This window comes from Pipistrellus kuhlii, unplaced genomic scaffold, assembly GCF_014108245.1.
Source record: "Pipistrellus kuhlii isolate mPipKuh1 unplaced genomic scaffold, mPipKuh1.p scaffold_m20_p_8, whole genome shotgun sequence".
Taxonomy (NCBI): Eukaryota; Metazoa; Chordata; class Mammalia; order Chiroptera; family Vespertilionidae; genus Pipistrellus; species Pipistrellus kuhlii.
In genome coordinates, this window is record NW_023425584.1 from 45,109,635 (window position 1) to 45,130,856 (window position 21,222).

At 36.4% G+C, this 21,222-nt stretch overlaps 1 protein-coding gene across 4 annotated transcripts in view; it reads right to left on the reverse strand.

The window, feature by feature from the left end:
* INPP4B (inositol polyphosphate-4-phosphatase type II B) overlaps positions 1-21,222 on the reverse strand; it is a 560,042-nt gene that overhangs the window by 73,004 nt on the left and 465,816 nt on the right. For all 4 annotated transcript variants that reach the window (XM_045576851.1, XM_045576850.1, XM_036423483.2 and 1 more), the window contains 2 exons: positions 17,004-17,181; positions 10,075-10,278 (listed from right to left, as the gene is read on the reverse strand). In XM_045576851.1, coding sequence (XP_045432807.1) covers positions 10,075-10,278; positions 17,004-17,181 — 382 coding nt within the window. The remainder of the gene's footprint in view (positions 1-10,074; positions 10,279-17,003; positions 17,182-21,222) is intronic.

The following is a 21,222-nucleotide window of genomic DNA, read 5'->3' on the forward strand; positions in this document are numbered from 1 at the left end:
GAAAGAGTGGAAGAGAGAGGGAAAGATAGAGAGAAATATCAATGTGAGAGAAACACATCATTGGTTGCTTCCTACAGGAGCCCTGGGCCAGGCAGGAGTCTATAATCAAGGTAAATGCCCTTGACTAGAATTGAACTAGGGACTCTTTAGTCTGCAGGCTGACACTCTATACACTTAGCCAAACTAGCTGGGTAGGGGTCAGCTCTCTTCTTGTTACTCATGTTGGGAGAAACTGAATTTTTATCAAAAAGCAAGCAATATTGAATGCTGCTTTTCTTCCTTCTTTCCTCCCTTCTTTCCTCCCTTCTTTCTTTCTTTCCTTCCTTCCTTCCTTCCTTCCTTCCTTCCTTCCTTCCTTCCTTCCTTCCTTCCTTCCTTCCTTCCTTCCTTCCTTTTTTATTCTTTACCTGAGAATATGCTTTTTGATTTTAGAGAGAGGAAGGGAATGAGAGAGAGAAACATCATATGTGCCCCACCTAGGAATAAACCTGCAAACTAGGTATGTGCTCCGACTGGGAATCAAACACACAATCTTTTGATGTATGGGATGATGTTCCAACCAGTTGAGCCACCTGTCCAGGGCTGCAAGCTGCCTTTCTTCTTTTTTTAAAAAACTACATTTATTGTTGAAAGAATTACAGATGTTTATGTAAAGTAATACAAGAGATGGGTCCATTTATCTTATTCACATCTCTGAAAAGCGTGAACAGAAGATGATTTAAAAGGATAATTTTACAGTCTATCCCTATAGCTACTCTACTTCCTTTACTTATATCTCACATGATAGGATTCAATTGATATAAAAAGTAGCCTTTGCAGCCATTAGAGAGATCTTTATTGACATAAGGAACAGAATCAAGCAAGTTTATCAATCAAGACCAACAACCATATACATAGTAAAGAGTTATATGGCAAATAGTAGAAAAAACATTTAAGTCATTAAATGCTTAGAGGACACATAAGCTGGGAGAGTGTTTGTTGGGGGTGAGAAATTGAGCAGTTTCTTATGCACAATTCATGCATAATCAGATAATCCATTAAAGATACACTCATTCTATTCTTTTCCCTTTGGGGAGAATATCCTATCTAGCTCATAGTGAGAGAACTCTGAACTTTGCTGGTCATGCTTCCTTCTCTTTTATGGCATCTAAATAGTATATTAAAGTTATTTATTTGGTATGCACTTCTGTCTCTAATACCAGATTATAATTTATTTGGGACCTGTGTCCTCAATATATTGCACAGGGTCTGGAAGAAAGGCAGAGAGAGAAGGAGGAGGGAGAGGAAGGAGAAATTCAGCATTCCTTAACTGATCATCTTTTCTAGATCTATTTTTTTTTATCAGCAAAAATGTGAAAACTAAACCAGAGCTGGCATGGGGAGTCCAAAGTAGCCCTGGCATATCTATATCTCTGTGCACAATTTCCCACTTGTCATTACCAATTTCTGAGGACATTGATTAGAACAGACATATGGATTAGCAGGGCCAATCTCCATCTTTAAAAAGAAGCTTTGGTGTATCCTTGATTGAATGCAATTTGCACTATATTGGCCTTGCTCAACATAGCAAACCTGTCTTATTTTAATACCTTGATAGTTATTTTCTCTGATCCAAAGTTTACAGAAACTGCTAGATGAAAGGAGATGTACTTAAAATACTCCATGGCACAAACTGCAACATATATGCCTCAAGCTATGTAATACACACACACACACACACACACACACACACACACACACACCATGTCCACTAAAAATTGGCATACATTTGACATCCATCAGAATTAAGTGAGATTTCCCAGTGTTTGCTTCCTATTGATCCTCCTGCTTAACTTCACTTATTTACTTATGTAAAAATCCCTTCCTTTCCAATAACCACACTGCTGGTCTTATCCCAAAATTCAGCCCTTATTTACACAGTGGATTCAGATAAGCAGCCAGTTTCTCCAGTATTGATCTCTCTACATTCCCGTGGTTTGGACCCAGACCTATATATCAGCTATCACATAAACAGGTCTACACATGAGTGCCACATTTATCTTCATTAATTACCATGTTCAAGTCATCAGTCCTCTGGTCAAAAGCAGGCTAAGCACTGCAGCTAATCTTCATTCTTCTCTTAGCCTAGAGTCACCTCTCTAGTTGAGTCAACCTAGAAAATTCTCCTTATTTCTTGCTACTCTGAAAACTTTACCAGGTCAGGCATCTTGCTCTCCTAGCAACATCCTATTAAATAGCTTAACATATATTTTCTGGGCACCTACTGCATGCCTATTAGTGCTGATCATTGGAGACATGAAGGAAACCTTCGAATAATGTATATTTCTACCTGGACACATGATGCTTTTTATGCTTTGAATACCTTCCTCCTTCTCTTTCTTCAACCCAAATACTAACTTTTTCAAGTCCCACCACTTCCAAGAACTATCCGTGCTACCCTTCCTCTGCTTAATGCATTTTTGCTGTCTGACTCTATGAGGGAAATAACTATTATTCATTAATCCTTTTATTCTCAGGTCCTTAGGTGATGAAAGAAAGAAAGAAAGAAAGAAAGAAAGAAAGAAAGAAAGCAAGAAAGCAAGAAAGCAAGAAGGAGGGAGGCAGGGAGGGAGGAAGGGAGGGAGGGAGGGAGGGAGGGAGGGAGGGAGGGAGGGAGGGAGGGAGGGAGGGAGGGAAGAAAGAAAGAAGGAAGGAAGGAAGGAAGGAAGGAAGGAAGGAAGGATGGATAATAGAAGGAAGGGTTATATTTTTTTTTCTAACTTTCATATAATTTTCTCTGTCTCTGTTCATCATTTTAAAAAAAATATTTCAGAGAGAGGAAGGGATAAGAGGAAGAGAGAAACATTTACGAGAGAAACATTAATCAATTGCTTCCCACATGAGCTCCAAAACAGGGGATAGCACCATGGAGGATAGAACCAGCAACTGGATATGTGACATGATGGAGAATTGAACCCGCCAACTTTCAGTATATAGGATGACACTCCAACTAACTAAGCCACACTGGCCAGGGATCTTTTCAACATTTTTTATGTGTATCACTCAACCACCTCTATTCTGGGAACCTTAATATATTTGCTTGTTTTATGAGTGATGGCCATTTACTTGAATACTTGAATTAGATGATATGGTTGTTGAGATCAGAATCCACATTTTATAGTTACGGGTAATTTGTTTTCTCCCAAGTACCTATAGCATTGCTACACACCACTGGTGCTTAATTAACATCTGTTGATTGACTGAATAACTAGCTACTTAAGAATAAAAAGAAATTAAGATACAACTTTAAGTATTACCACATCTTCAAATTAAAGTTATAATTAAGATCAAACTCACAGGCTGAGTTCACTCTAATTAATGCCACATCATGCTAAAGCTTTCAATTCAGGAAAAATATTAAATAAAGCAATTATTTAATAAAAATTTTTCTACTGATTGGCTAATGCTTTTAATGTTAAGTTGGTAATTGGTTGTTATCTGTATATCATTAGATAGTTGCACAGTTGAATTATATGACAATATCAGTCAGTGTGCTACATACCACCAATTTCCAGGATTGATTTTTAAAAAAATGAATGTACCCCAACATATTAACATTCTGCCTGTATATGCCTTAGCATTTCTTTTAACAATTCATTAAATTTGGGGTATTCAAAGATTTCTATTTAGGAAATAATGTCTGACTATTCACATTAAAATGTATTAAAGATTAAGGACACTTGATTTAATGTAATCATATATTTTTAAAGTATGTATATAAGTTTGCATATTTATTATTCACTGGCACTTCAAAATATTTGACATTGAACCAGGCATTATAAAAATCAGGAAAATATCCAATGAAGAGGATGATATCTAACATAAAACCACAGGAAAATCACCAATTCATTAACAAAAATAAAATATCTCTGTTAAAAACTTTGGTTTGAGTTGAAGGATGAACTGCTGATTCTGCAAATCCCTCCATTCATTCTGAAAAAATACATTGAACGTGAATAGAGGAAACACTGCATTAGGTGCTATAAAACAGGGGAGTGAAGGTGAATGTAATACCTGCATGTGGGAAAATCTAGAATTGGGCAGCATTTCATGAATATGCATGCCCATAAAGCTCTCATTTGGGGCTTCTCTTCTTTAATAGAACATTTGTGCATTTTAATGGACAGTCATGAACTTTGCTTAATCACCTTTTGTGGACTTTAATATAAAATAAGTATTCAAAGCTCATTTCTCCTGGGTGAAATGGACTGGAGAAGTTCAGGAATGTTCCCATCCATCAAAAAAACAGATGATAGGACCCATTCAGTTGCCATGTCAGAAATTGGTCTAATTCTCCCTGTCTTTTCCTGCTCTTTCTGATGGGGAGAGCAGATGCTTTGCTTTCAATGTCCTGTCTTATTACAAGGTTAACAAAATCCAACAATCCTACTATGTGTGACTTAGGGAATAAAAATAAAAAGGTTGAGATAAGGAGAAAATAGCTGCTTCTACACATATTTGTTGGGAAATATGTAAGTAGGGCTTTGTAATTGCCATGTGATAATCAAAAGAAGTTAAAATGGCCACCATTGTGTTTCTGGAAGCTTCTGGAGACCCTAACTCACCATGTTCTTAGCTTTGGTCATTTCTGATATTCTGTGTCCATCCTGAATTTTACCATTTTCCATGTTTGGTGGTAATTTAAAGTAACTTGAATAGACACCTCAAAGTTGATTCTGAAATGAAAATATGCACTAAAGAGAGAGGATATAACTGGGTGTTTTGACTGGAAGAGAGAAATAAAACCCTTAAAATAATTCATGCATTCCAGTGTGTGTGGAGGGAGGTGGGTAGTGGGGGAGGTACCTAGCATAGTGCAGTTATATTAAATAGACATAGTCTGTGTTTCAAAATAAAAAGGTAAACAAGAACAGTATTTTGAGGATAAATTTCAAAGTCATTAATTTACTCTACAAATGAGTATCCAGTACCTTTTTATGTGCAGGTGTTCTGTTAATTGCAGCTATACAACAGTGAACATGACACTGTCTTTGTCCTTTAGGAGCTTATAAAGTTCAAGAACACAAGGAAGAAACAGACTGGTTATAATTCAGTGTTCACAAGGCTGAGTAACCATGGGATATAAGAATAATGCTTTTTATACAAAAAAAAGCATTTTGTAGTTGAATGAATATACACAAACATACTATATATCTGTCTGTCTACCAATTACATAAAATTTGGAAATAATTGGTCATATTTTAGTGAACATTTTATTCATTTTGATTATTAAATTATAAGGTGTTGCTTGAGAAAAGTTAAATCATAGGTTGGTATCTAGTTGTCCATAAAAATTAATCACCTCTAAAAATTGAGAATGATTGATTTCCTTCTCATTAAGATCAGGTCAATGGTTTCACAAAGCATAATTCTAGCTAGTCAGAAAACTGAACAGATTCTTTTTTGAAAATCAATTTGCATAGGTACTCCTGCGTTATGCATGGCCTGAATGATTATCCCTAGAGGTAAAGTCTAAGATGAAGACAGAAGCCTTCAAGAGATGCTGAGAATACAAATAACTGAAGACTGCTTATAGAGTTACCTGGCAAAAATATGTTTGTCCTCAACAGTTAATAATACTTTGAAACTATCTGTGATCTTTGCTACCAATTATGATAATATAAACTACACTTTTAATACTTCTGTTAAGATTAGGCATTCATATTTGTTCTAGACATCATTAGAGAAAGATGTAATACCAAATGAACTGTGAGATGTTGATAACAAACATATTAGAAATTAGTATAAATATTATTCCAAAATGCAATTTTTACAAATATTGAGTTATGGAGAAATCACTTTTTTTTCAGGATATTAATGGAGTTTATTATCAGGATGCCTGACATAAGTATTACTGTGAATCTGTGCTATTGTTTCTATGATCAATAAAATTCTTAAAAAGTTATTATGGATTAATGTGGATCATCTATTATGTTCATGTGACATAAACACATTTTACCTTAATAAGGCATAGCAAATGTTCTCCTAATTTAAGAATGCAACTAAAATTTAAAATTTGATTTACATTTACAGCATGAAGTAGAGAATTCTGATACAGAAATGTAGTTCAGCTAAAAAGTAGGTTTGGGATAAATAATAATAGATTTCCTATTCTTCTCTTTGCTAGAATATATCAGTATATAAAGGTTCTGAAGTTTCTTTTTATAACCCTTTTTTAAAAACAATTTTTTAAATGAAGGTAGGGAGACTTCAGCCCAAACACATCAATGTACTAATGTTGCCATTAAATCATAATGATACAAAGAATAGTATAATTACTGAAAACTCCAAAACTGGGTCAACTTAATCCTTTGGTTGGATGACATGCTTTCATATTTGGACAAACTAATCTTGGAATCCCAGCTGTTGGAAGCATCTGTTGTAGAAATGAATAGGAAGACAAGCAGTATGTCATCTTTATCAGCTCAAAGATGAAGAATGCTATATTAGCTTATTTGCACAGATTGTCATAAAATCTCAATATTCCTTTGGAATTTAATTGTTTACCAACTTTTCAGGAAATCAACCTGAAAAGCACTAAAAATTAATAAGTGAAATTATGCAAATAACAGACTTTTTTGGTCAGTGATCATTTTAGTTTCAATCTCTTCCATACTGACTAGATAATTATTATCTAGATTCATGTCACCAATTTTGCTAACAAAACGAGTTGAAAAGAGGCAGGCTCACACTGATTTAGAATTAATAAAGATTCAGTCTTATGACCTCAAAAAGGAAGATTCTGCATGTGTCAGCAGAGTATCCAGAAGTTATTTACTAACATGCATTCACTTTCAAAATATTTATTGTAAGAAGCTCCATGCAGTTGCTCATGTTAGGCAACTGTTAAAACCACAGTCACTACAGGAAATTAAACAGAACAAATAGAGTTTTAAAAAATGGAACTACTGTGATCTTAAGTCTAAACCTAACCCAATGTACGTGATCAGAGAATACTTTCCTATGATATCACAGAAGCCCAATTAAATTTATTTAAAACACTGAATTAATTCAGGAAGTAGACTAGACTTGTAATCAGCGCTGAAACTTTTCTAGTACCTAATTAGCTAGAAAAGTGGTACACAGACTTGTTTCCAGTTCATTTACTAGCACAATCTCCAAAGGCATTTTCAATTGGCTATATTTTCATTGAATTCATAAAATTTTTCAAAGTTAGTTAAAGCTTTGGAAATAATGTTAAATGTCTTTAGCTTTGGTGAAACTTTTTTTCTGTTTCTTAAAAGAATTTTCATGCCTTGACAAAGTAATTTTTAAAATAGAAAGTAGTTAACAATAAGAATCTATCTAACAACCAAATTCTGTTATTGCTGATAGTGTAGAATTATTTTGGAATTAGAGAGTTAGAAGTAACTTCTATGAATGGGAAATATTTCCCTTGTAATTATGGTAAATTTAGACCAAGTTTTATATACTTTCTAATAACAATGGGATCCAGAGATGGAGTCCTTATGAAAAGGGGAATTTGGAGACAGAGTAGCACCCCAGAAGAACATCGTGAGGACTTGTAAATGACCACCTACTAGCCAAAGAGAAGGCCCGAAAAGTTCCTTTTTTTCACTTCCCTCTGAACAACTGCTCAGTGACCCCAATCAACTGAATGGTTCACTGGACATCTGCTCACTTCACCGTATGTTTCCCACTCCTTCCATCTTTGCCTGTCATAGAAGGTTCTGAGTATCAAATGTGGAGTTGAAGTCACATTAATGGAGCCCACCTTCTACCATCTGTCTCTCCCCAACGTTTGTCATAACCTTTGCCAGTATTTGTCAACATGTTTTTATCTACCACTAGATTGAGGACCTCTTACCTTCCAATCTGAAACACTACGATTTAGAAAGTCCCCAAAATTATGTAAAGTAAAGGAATTAAGGAGGGAGACGGAAGAGGGACATTTTCTGTGTAGCAGGAGGAAGGTGAGATATGAGGGAAGATTAGCATAACACAGTGAAGTAAAAATTATAAAAACCAACAATCCTCCAAATTTTAAAATTCTCACTTTAGTTTACATACCGTGTTTCCCCGAAAATAAGACATCCCCTGAAAATAAGACCTAGCGCAACTTTGGGAGAAAAAATTAATATAAGACACTGTCTTATTTTTGGGGAAACAGGGTAAAATGGTTATTATTTATGAAAATCTTAAGTTCTTTTCTATATCTACCCAAACTCTTAAAATTCATAATATACATTTTTTGATAGAGCAGTTTATAATATGCAGTTTTCTTTTTTATCACAAGAAATTGTACTGATCCTCATAACCAGATTATTTAAGTTAAATATCCTAAAAAAGAAAATACAGAAAAAATTCTAGTCATCCAATGCCTCTCCAGGTAATGGAGCGCTATCACACAGGTAAATTGTTTATCTCATGACCATCCTAAGCAAAACAGATGTTTGCAGTTGAGAAAATCGAACTTCAGAGAGGTTAATCGGGGCGAGTGCCTTGGAGCTCTCAATAAATTGAAGGAAAAGATGAGGTAAAAGGCAGAAATATTAGATTTGCTCTTTTGAAAATGCTTCCGTGAGAGGAATGCAATCTTAATCAGCAACAACAGATACTTATTCAGCATTTACCTCTTGGAACCAGCTCTGTTTTTCCTGTGATAGAAATTTTATCAGAAGAAAGAGCAGCCATCACTTCACAGCACTTGAGACAGCAATTTTTTTTTTGAGAGATCTGGGCCTTTCCAATAATTTACTCCCTGAACACTTTTACATTTAGGGTGGCAGGAATAGTAATTATTAACTGTTTAACATCTAATATAGCTGGCATACTCTTTTCTTGGTTAAACATATGCTATAGTAAAGAGCTTCCTTCCGTGTGGGCATATAATTTGGATGGGTCTTAAAAAATTAATAGGTATTGATTTAGGAATAACACACTGGTCTCCCTCACCCAGCACCTTCATGTGTCTCCTGTCTTATCTGCCCAACTAGTGTTCCCATCCAGACAGGCTTCTATTGTTTACTTAGCTTTAACTTTTTTAAAAAAAAATAGTATGTTTTTATTGATTTTTTTTTTTTTTTTTTGAGAGAGAGAGAGGTAGGAAGAGAGAAACATCCCTGCAAGAGAGAAAAATTGATAGACTGCCTCCTCTATATCCTCTAGCAGGGGTCCTCAAACTTTTTAAAGTGGGGGCCAGATCACGGTCCCTCAGAGAGCTGGAGGGCCGGACTATATGAACTACTAATTCCTACTGTAACACCTCAGCTGTGCTCACTGCCCAAAAAACCTGGCGGGCCGAATCAGACTCCTCTGCGGGCCGCATGTGGCCCGAGGGCCGTAGTTTGAAGACGCCTGCTCTACTGGGAATAAAGCCAAAAACCAGGGTATGTGCCCTGCCCAGCGACCTACTGGTGCATGGAATGATTCTGAACCAGCGACCTACTGGTGCATGGAATGATTCTCTACCAACTGAGCCACACTGGTCGGGGTACGTGACTACTTTTTTCAGATGCTTTATGTGGTCATCCTTCTGCTAATTTTTGAACACATAGAAGAACATCTTTTTAATCATAGAACCATGAGGAGAAAGATTCAAGAGATCTTTATGTCCACTGCTATTTAAATGCCAATACATCCTAACCTATATTTGGAACTAAAACACTGGGTTACAACAATGAAAATACTTCTTGTATCCGAGTAGTGCATTATAGATAATTGCAGACTCTTTTTCTAAAGCACAGTTGTAATGGTTTATATTATCTTGGCAATAAATAAGAAAAGGTATAATCAAATCTAGCAATCATGGCATCTTTGCTTTGATGACATATTCTTGGTTGTATAAATGTGATTTATTTGACATCAAATAGATTTTTATGTCAAATAAATGTGATCGAGGAATAAAACTTCCATTTATAATTTGCCCTGAAGTAAAAATGAGAACGATTCACCCACAATCTGTATTGTGACTGCTTTCTACCTTGTTTGGATAAAAAGCAGAGATTCCTAATTATGCTGACTTAATTTCCTAGGACTGAACATTGGGAAGGAAGCAGTGTGCAAGAGACTTACCCACTCTTCCTCATCGTAGTCCGAATGATGGGGTATGGAGTCCTGCCTTCTCATTGGCGGGGGTAGATCCTGGGGACTGCTCTCCTCTGTGCTGCTCTTGGGCGAGGGTGGCTTTTTAAGGATGCCTCCTGGCCTGGCAGTGTAAAGTGCTAAGAGAGCGCTTCTGACCAGCTGATCCTTAAAAGCATGAACAAAAAGCTCTGTCTGGAAAGAAATTGACAAGGATTAGAAATACCGTGGTAAGCATCTCAGCATAGAGCTATGGAAAGGTCAATTGCAGACTTGTTGGCACTTAAGAGAAAATGATTCACACCAATGAATGGAACATCGTTTGGTGTGGGGATGTTGCCAAGGCCTTGAGTCCTATGGCTCTAAAAGTCAATGTGGAGGTTCTGTGTGCGCTATAAACACCATCTGTCTCCTCAGCCCCTCACTTTTAGTTCCACATCCTATCTTCGGAGATGGATTTCACTGGGAATCATCATTCGAAAACCATCTACCTTTCAAGTAATTACAAATAGACCTTAAAGGAAAATGCCATCAGACTATGGATAGTCTACATTTGAAACAATGTTAACGGCTAAAGAAAGACATGTCTTTTAGAGGCAGGAGACTTGCTTTTTACAAATTTCAACAGTAGAGATGACATAGCAGTCTTCTCATGAAAACACTGGCTTTTATTCCTTATTATCACCCCCTAACTGTCTCCTCCACCAAATGGTTTTAGTAGTGCTTGATGTTAGCGAGGTTACTGTAAAGCCTACGTTGGAGGATGTTGTAGGCTGATGGCAAATAACCTAGTGAGTACTGGAATAATGACAGCTTCCCAGCGATAAAGAGCTTCACAGCTGTACTTTTCAATTTCCCGATGAAATGTTTAACAGCTTCACCCCGTAATATACTGGAGGGGGCAGAGATTGATTTTCTGTGTCACAGTATACTTAGCATGCACATGGGCTCAAAATCTGTTCAAAGAGTGGAGAAGTCACTCACGCACTGACCTATATTATTATCATATTTATCCTTTGTAATCTCTTAGGAAGGGGTCCTTTAAGTCATAGCATTATTTTTAATAACAGTTGATATAATTGCCATTTAATGTAACTCTTGACTAGAATGCTGACTGCCATAAGTCTGTAGCTGTAAGTCTGGGTACCTGTTTATTGGTGCTCTCTCAATGTACAGTCAACACTGCCATGTCTAACTGGTGGTTACCAAATTGTCTCTGCCTCCCTGTTGTGTCCACATAATTAAAGAAAATAAGTTAAACCACGGGTAAAGCAGGGACCTAATAAGATGATGTCATAGCTTCTTTGCAATAGATCATGAAATTCTAGAACTGAAATGGACTTTAAAGTGGACCTCTTCATTTACCAGATAAGGAAACTAGGAAACCAGTGTGGTGACCTGTCCAAGGCAGATTGCATATTAGCAGCACAAATGGGACAGATCCCGTGTTTTGACAAATTCAGTAGTTTTTTTCTTACTCCACACCACCTCCCAGCCACTGCAACTATGGTAGAAGTTTCTGTCTTTCCTCTTCTTCCCAATCTCAAACTTTCCAAGTGTATTGAACAGCTACCAGCCCTCAGAATTAATTGTGTACACAATTGGCCATGTAACTATCTTCACTGCCAAACTTTATTGGATATTTTAAACACTCCTTTAATCTAGAGGCACTTTAAAGGGTTTTAAACAAGAAATATGGAAAAAAGATTACATAAGAATAAAATATTGGAAAATATTTTTGTGATATACTAGGAATCAAAATAAAAAGTACCTTTTTTATTTAAAAAGTGCTTGGAAAATTTGACTTGACAGTATTCAAACAAGTCAGTATAGCTATAGCAAAATGGGGAAATATGTTGTTTACATAATATTTCATATAACATAAATGTGTCTATCAATGTTAATGTAAATATGAAAAATGTGAATTTACTTCCATTCAACTTAACTAGACTATTTCTCTGTAGGTAATTTCAATAAAGTCTTTTGATTTATTTTTAGAGCAAAAGAGCTTGCCTTCTTTGAATTCCTGCTACCACATCTCTAGTCCTATACCACTCACATAATTACTATGTAGCTAAATATCTATTCACATGCAATGAAATCTTGTATGGTTCTTATCATTGTAATCATTTTCTTCCCATATCATGCACACACTTCATTTATTCAAATCTCATTTGGGTTGATTTATCACCAAGTCATGGGAGATAATACAGTGAATTCTTATAATTCTACAACTCAGAAATTTGGGGTTGTAATAAAATACAATACACAAAATCTTAAGAGAACACAATAATAGCTGATCTTTTACTTTGTGTTTATACTGAAAAACTTATCTGACTCCTTGGAAACTCCCAAGATCCTATATGTAGAATCACATTCTGTTAGAAAATAGAAAATACTCTATTCACAGGACCTGGAAACTAATTGTAATTTTCTTGAGCAGCATTACTTAGTTTGGACCAATGTAGACCCCGATATTTTAAAGTCAAATAAGTAAGCTTATAGAGATTAATATAGTCACAGAATTCCAAAACACCTGAATTTTGTTGTTCTTGCAACTGAGAGGATACTAGGGAAGCTAAAATTCATGGCTAGAATGTGACCATGTCTCTGAGTTGCTTCTTGCCTTGGAGTTCTGATAAGCTATTTTCTTTTCTGACTCAGCTCACCTTACATTAAGTTAAGAGAGAAAGGTTGTCGAAATGTTACCATAAAGATAGACAAGACAATGCACTTAAAGTATCAGTTCAATAATACACTAAAAAAGCATAAACTTAAGTAAAGGCAACCCATTTCATTTGTTTGATATTTTAAAAAGAGAAATGTTACCTGAAAAGTGAGATGTTTTTCTGCCTTACTGACATTTCTCCAATTCATATTCTCATATATATTTTCAAAGTAACTTGAAATATCAGCAAGTATAAAAGTACTAAAAACTAGTTCTCCTGGGAATAAATTTCCTGACCATCAATGGCAGAGAAATTGTTAGGACATGTTCATTTAAAGTGACTCTTTTTAACTATAAATCTCAACAAATTAATCAAAGTCCCCTTCTATTTAGAATGATCTTATTGTCACTAAAAAATTCAAAGCTGTCTAATCCCACCTGCAATATGGAATTAGCCAATGGAATAAACAAGTGACTATCATTTTAGTTGTCATATAAATGGCAAGAAAGAATCCCATTTTATTTTTAAATTTGATATGTTTTAATTATTTTGCAGGGCATTGGAAAATGGGCAGTATAGAGAGACCAACTGTATGATTTTTCTAACTATCTAGCTTACTTTCAGAGGCAGTTTCCAGGCCATGGCACAAGGAGGAAGAAGCCACACATGAAGCCACAAACTGAGAAAACAGAGATTAGAGCTTGGAAAAGCCAAAGTGGTTAGTTAGAATTCACAGAAAAGAGTGCCAGACAGGAGGGAACTGCTCACAGAAGAGCCCTGATGATCTGTAAATGGGTGCTTTTACATCTTTATGAGTACTGATCTGCATGTGCTAGAGGACCAGGGGTCATAAGGGCTGGGAAGAGCTCATCTTCCCACCATCAGAGTGGGCTTTGTAATACAGAGGGCCTTGTGTAGAGCCCTCAGGATAGTGTGGCCCTAGTGCTGGGGCTAAATTACTCCTATGTTAAAGCCTGCTCTATCTCCTGCTCTGACAGAGCTTTAAAAGAAGGCTTGAAAGGATCTTACTGGTTGCTAATAACTCAACTTCACACTGGCACAAAATCCAACATTATTTAAAGGAATACAATAAAATCCAGCAACCAAGAATGTAAAATACAAAATTCCTGTTATTCAATACAATATACCAACCATATAATGAAGCAGAAAATTTCGAGCCATAATTAGAAAAACACACACACAGAGGTAGCTGATTTTATCTCCCTCCCAACTGCCTGCTTCCTTGCTGATGTTGAAACTATTGACCTGCATGGGCATCATATCAAGGTTTTGCTGCTCTATGACCTTCCTAGAGTGGCAGAAATAAGTGGTCTGCCATCTTGCCCCACAGCACAGGCACTGCAGGAAAGAGGAAAGTCACCCTGAAATGGAAAGTTCTGCAAGCTTGTTTTAAAAACAAACAAATAAACAAAGACGAACAAACAAACAAACAAAAACTTTTTGCTCAAACTTGCAAAAGTGTCCATTAAGTCATTAGTAGCAAATTTAATTAATTAATTAAAAAATAGAGGACCAGTCTTGGGGCATGGAATCTGAACCACCAGCAGCATAGCTAGATAGAAATTAATCATACTTTATTTTAAATCATAAGTTACAAATTGTCTTCATATACCATGCAAAACTCTGTTAACTTGGATAAATATTTGAACTTCCAGTGACACATTCTTAAAATGAAAATGCATGGCTTGAAAACCTAAAAAGATCCTCCTGGTTTCAAGGGCTGACAGATTTATTAGTAGACGAAGTGTGTCTACTCAATAAAAATGTATATATGAAAAAGTTGGAGCGATGCTGAATTGAAGGAGGTGAAAATACATGCCATGTCCCCCCACCCAAATCACTGCAGCAAGTTGCAAATGATGTATGCAATGACAAGGCCCTGCTTAAGGCACAGGAAGAACATAAATCCTGCACAGTGATCACTGAAGCGATGTGCTACCTACTGACATTTCTGCTTAGGTGAATCCAAAAAGCCTCACCTCCACCCAGAAATTCCAAAAGGAACTGGACCAAAATGAAATTATATTATTTTACTGTGTATAACACTTTCTTCTTCCCCCTTCTCTTTTCCCTGGCCATAATATATTTATTGATGATTAGATATATTTATTGACTATCTGAATACTTAAGCATTGCTGACAAATTTGTCTAAAATTTTCTTTGTAATTTTAAAAATGTGAAAGTCAAAATGCATATATTACATAGAGGATACTGGAAAGTTTCCTCTCTCCTTGGTTTTCCCCCCCCTTGTGCTATCACCTAGAAACTGCCTCAGGAAGTGAGCTAGACAATCAGTATGTACCCACCACTTCAAAATGAAGTAAATTAACACTAGTCATGAAGCCCTTAGCACAAGATTTGGCAAAATCGGTACTTATAAAATTTGGGTCAGTTTTTCTCTCCTTGGTCATGATGGAGGCACTTGATATGACATAGAAAGAATGTTGCATTTCAAACTGAAAGTCTTGGACTTTGACTTTTTCCCTTTTTAATTAATTAGATAATACACTTGACATTTCTGAACAGGTATTAGGTAATTTTTTATAAAAATAGATATTACTTATATCCTTTGAGAATATCATAGTAATATACTCTTTAAAATGTTAAATAAGTAAAAGGTATTATTATTATTATAAATTAGCATATCTGAATAAAAAATATATACCTATCATAACCAGGTTTCTATAATCTGTTCTATAGGGATGCAAAAAACTACACTGTTATTTTATTCTAAAACTAGAGGCTCAGTGTATGGATTCATGCACATTGAAAGGAAATTAATTAGAAGAAATATTTTAGCCAAAATCGGTTTGTCTTAATGGATAGAGCATTGGCCTGCTCTAACATTTCAAGCTGTCTGGAGAATGCTGGCTTGCAGAATCAAGCAGCAGATCAGCATGGGTTGCTATCAGAGGTTGTGTTATCAGTGGCATGGGGTAATTTCTCTGCCTGATTCATTTTCAACATTATCTCCTGGGAAAAGGTTCTAAAATCATTTGAAAGGTCCCAGGTTCGATTCTGGTCAAGGGCATGTACCTTGGTTGCAGGCACATCCCCAGTAGATGGTCTACAAGAGGCAGCTGATCGATGATTCTCTCTCATCGATGTTTCTGAGTCTCTATCCCTCTCTCTTCTTCTCTGTAAAAAATCAATAAAATATATATATAAAAAAACAAAACAAAAACAAAAAAAGAAGACATATTTTAGAGGCCAGGGAGGAACATGAGAGATTGGTCAGCTGGTCAATTGGACAGGAGGGCTCCAGGGCATGTCCCGTCACAATTGGACAGACCCCAGAGCAAGCTAACCTACAGACTGGAGCATCTGCACCCTGGTGGTCAGTATGCATCATAGTAACTGGTCAAATGGTTGAACAAATGATGGGACATTTAGCATATTAGGCTTTTATTATATAGGATAGATAACACCATCAGAACTTTGTTTGGTCAGTTTCTTCAAGGACATATTTATTGAAAGGATCTCTTAAATTGCAAGGTGTCCTCAGAATGCAGAGGTTAAGAATAATTGTATTGGAATTGGACATCAGGATACCTCATTTTATATTTAAAATCAAACCACAATTTGTAATTTTATGTCATTCGGTTGCCCTGATTAGTTATGGAATTGATGTAGTATCTATCTTTGCCAGGCTACCTGTCCTCTCTGCATATAAGGTGCAAGTCACCCTTAGAAAAATTAAGGCTTAGGTCCCACTAACATTTCAAACAATAACTAATATCTTTGGAAAATTTTAGAACCTTTTCCCAGGAGATAATGTTGAAAATGAATCAGGCAGAGAAATTACCCCATGCCACTGATAACACATCCTAGTCCTGTTTTCAAATGAATTCCCATTTAAATGTATAGCTTCATATGCATATAATTTAGGTGATCACCAGAGGAAAATAATTTTCAAAATCTAATTTAATTCATTTGAGAAGGCCATGAACCAAAGAAAATGAAGGATGTCAAGGAAAATGAAAAAATATATACCAACCAATAACAGGTTTCATTTCTTACAAGGAAAAAAAAAATCAGTGCTCAGTAAGTTTTGAAAAGAGAATGAGGCCAATTCAGTTTGATCCTGTGGCAATACTTTGAAGCTTACTTTTTAGCTTAGTCTATTTTACATTTCCAGTTGCTAGGAAAGGCAAATGTATGCAATAAAGCAACACCCATGTGGATTGGGGTATTTCATTTTCTCCACTGTAGGAATGATTTGGATCTTACTTTTTCTGAAAGCATCTTTAAAGAATTCTTCAAGCTGTCTGGAGAATGCTGGCTTGCAGAATCAAGCAGTAGATCAGCATGGGTTGCTATCAGAGGTTGTAGTTGATTGATGTTGCTGAGAACTTCCTTTGCTTTGGCTGTGTTTTCAGGTGAATAGTAAATAAACTGGTAACCAGTACTACAACAACAAAGAGAAAGACAAGTTATACACAAAGCAGAAAGAATTTGCAGCCCTTAATATCAGATGGCAAATCATAAACATAGTCCATATGTCATTACTTCCTATTGAACAGATAAGAACTCTTCCAAGAGATTTTTACAGTGCCCTAAGAAGAGTTGTTTTTTAAAAAGTAAAATGAACAAGGTATTTTTTTAAGACTAGGTACAATAAATCTTGTTCTTACTCACCTACTAGGAACATTCTTTATGTTTACACATATCAAATATTAACAATCAAAATAAGTTAGAATTAGTATTAATTATTAATAAATGTGAGGTCACACAGCACAGAGGAAAAAGACTGAATATAAATCCCAGCTCTGGTACTTACTAGCCGGTGACCTTGAGTAGCCTTCTGCTCCCTCATGAGGTAGGTGGAGATAATTATCCAAACAATTACTTATAAGAGTTGGGTTGGGTTGGTGGTCATTCATGGGAAGTGCCTAACAGAGAGCTTGACACAGAGCAAGCAGCCAGAAACTACTACCTATATCTTCCCCCATGATACTTGGGACAAAGGGAGTATATTTTAATAGCTGAGAAAAGCATTTAATGCCAAGTGGGCATATGGAGAATTTTATTGTAGAGAAAAAAAGGCATTTCCAGCAAAATAAAAAATACATTCTGCTATTTTACCATCACCCTTTAAGTTCCTGTGGTTTTTCATTTGTTATAAAAAAAATCTAAAATTGATCTCTGCCTTTTAAAACCATCATCTAGGAATTGGTCAAGGAGGTTATGTGATGGAGTTGGAATTCCATGGTGGGAAGAAATCTATGGCCACTTTCATTAGGAAAGATAAAGGAGGCATTCCAGCAGGGAAAGGAAGAAAATAGCAAAGCACTAGGCAAAGGGGAAAAAGAGAGAGGTTATGGTTGTTGCATTCATATGGTTGGTGCAAAGCAGGCTTACATCCCTTTGTGTCCAACTGTCAAAGCACTTTTCACAATACCTTGCTACTATGTTGGGTACTTATTGAATATTTTCTCTATATTTACCAGTTACATTATTAAAATTCTCATCATGCCATTTCTTATTTTGAAATATTAGAACCCAATAAGAAAAATTTACATCTAGGAATCATTCTCCCTTTCCCTTTAAACACTAAGGATTTTCAGGCGAAAGTATCCATTTCTTCAGGAAATAATATTCCTTTGTAAACATATAATGACTATCATGCTACTTATTTAATTTTTTCTTGCATGCTAATGAAAAGGAATGTCCTTGCTTGCTTGGACTATTCTTATGACAGGACAAGAAGTCAATGAAGGGCATAGGTTCATGAAGAAAACACTTTGCTAATCTGTGACACTGAGGAGAATTTTCTCTCAATTTGGCATATGACTTGTAATTTCAGAAGCACAGCTTAAAAATGAAATAGACCTTACCTACTTAACATGTACAAGTAGCCCTGCGGCGAATCCATGCACTAAGGTAGTAGCTCTCTGCCACCCTCCCATAGCTCTCTGCCCGATGCCCCACCCTCTTATAGTTCCTCCCACTCCTCTCCTCCATTCCCCCCTTTTAGCTTGCTGTCCTGCCCCCTCCTGAAGCTCTCCACCACCCACTTGTAGTTCACTGCCCCACTGTCCTGCAGATCCGTGATCTGGTCATTACAAGGTCGGTCATTATGCCTCATAGAGTAATGGATAATTAGCATATTCCTCTCTTATTATATAGGATATTTTAATGCCAATTAAAGCCCTAGTCAAATAACAATGGTGAGGAAGAGAATGGAAACTATGTCTCTATCAATTATTTATGACTCTTTCTGGCTCTCCCAATCTTAGGCAGCACTAAGGCCCTTAACTAAGGCCCTTAACAAAAATTATCTGTACTCAGATTTGGTACAAAGTTCAACCCACCAGGCTCTTTTGTAAATCAAACAACCAGGTGCTATTTTTGTAAAAATAATGATGATATAAATATATTGATGGGACATTGGGGTGGGGATGATGTTCGATGCCCAGCAGAGAGTCAAGACTTACTACCCACCCGACACAGAAGGCAGTGTGTAGTGGCTGTTCCATGATCCCTTTCCACTAGTCTGCTCCTCTGGCATTACACTTTACTCTCTGGTGTCATCTTATGGGTACTTACAGGCCTCCAATGGTTTAGCTCTTGCTTGGAAAGCTAGCCTTCTCAAGGTCGAGTGTGATCTTTCATTTTCCTCTTAACATAACTGTCCTCTAGTTGAGGCTGTCATTCCTTGCCTCTCATACAGTCACTTCTGTATATTTTTTTTTTCCTACGTATTTCTTACTCTGCAAATTCCCTTAGTGTCTCCTCTCCATTTGAATGGAGCATGTACATTTTCAAGATTTATTTCTCAAGTGTTCATTTCATCTATCCTAGTTCAGCTGTGCTCAAATTTTAGCAGACATAAGATTGACTTGGGGATGAGGACAGGATCTGAGTGTTTTGCTTTTATTAAGTGCACATTTCCTGGCAATGCCAGGAGGTTCTGCCTAGTAGGTTGTAAAATTTGTAACAAAGGGAAATTCCCATGCAGGTGGAGAGGAGAGTACTGGCAGGGACACCTGCTGTCATTGTTTTGACCTGTATCCCCTCTGAACCCTTGATTTTTTATACAATAATTCTGATAAAAGTTCAGTAATCTTGCCCTAAATTCCTTATCCTGAACTAATTTTAATTTTCATAAACCTTTTACAAAGCTACTTTTGTACTCCATTTTTACATTTAGCATAAGATGCTTCGATTCCTTTCCCATTACCAACGTTGCCTTCCCTAACACCAGCCCTTCTTCTTTTCCCTCCTAATATACCTCCCACCCTCTTCCTTTCCTCCCCTCCAATACATTCTTCAGTCCCTGTCCTGGGACATAAGCATAACCCTGCCTTGCTCCTAAGTTGGTCTGTCGAAGCAGAGTTAGGCAGCAGGCATCGCTTCTCCCACTTTGGTCCCATAACAATGAGCACCTTACCTAGTGAGGCTGAAAGATTCATTTCCCTCAGTAAAAGCCAATGTTGGTGTCTGGGGTGAAATAGTATGGCATGGAAAAAAATATCGCCGCCACAAAATAAGTTTAAGTAGATATAAATTTCATCTACCTATTCAGTGCCTTATTCTTATACATGTCATATATTTTCACAGCTATAGCTTCTTAAATGGAAAGTTATGAGTACAATTTAATTATTGAGATAAAAAGAATATAGCAAAACTCTGTTTTATAGTCTGAAATTTAAACTGAATCCAAACACTTGAATTAAGTTCCAATCAGACAAAACCAGCAAAAGTGCAATATATCTGCTTGGACAAAAAATAATTTATAGGGTGTAAATACTATAGCAAATCATGGACCATGAAAATTGAAATGGGCTTCATAATAGTTTTCCACTGGTAAAACAATTAAAATGTATATATGTGAATATATACATTTTAGTTTCTATTTATTTAAATTCTTTAATATCATTTAATTAGAACACACACATATTCACATGTAGGTGTGTGTATGTTGTTTATGGGGGGTGTTATATTTTGTAGATATAAAGAAAAATAAAGCAGGCAGTGAGTTAATATTCATATTGATATACTCTAATTAGTACCACAATACAATTTGGATAAGGACTGTATATCATGAGGGAACATCCCACTTGGGTTGCTTTTCCTGGTCCTCCTGCATCCCCATCCTCTAGTGTTGACTAGCTTCAGGGTTCAGTCCTTGGAACTCCTGCTTTTTAAAAAATCTACATGTCCCTTCTAAATAATCTCATTTAATCTGTTGGTTTAAATACCTCAGTTGTGCTAATGACCCCCCAAATCACATGTCTAACCCAAACCTATTTTCTTGAACTCCAATGACAAACAAAATCCCAGGTTCCCTAGAGTGGCCACTAGTCGGGAGGCAGTGTGCTAGAGGAGAGGCCAGGTGAGTCGCCAAGGTGGTGTACCTGATCCCGCATTTGCACAAGGTGGATGAGACCATCCTTTCAGAACACCTAGCGGTTGACATTTGGTTCAGGCACGATTGGGACACAAG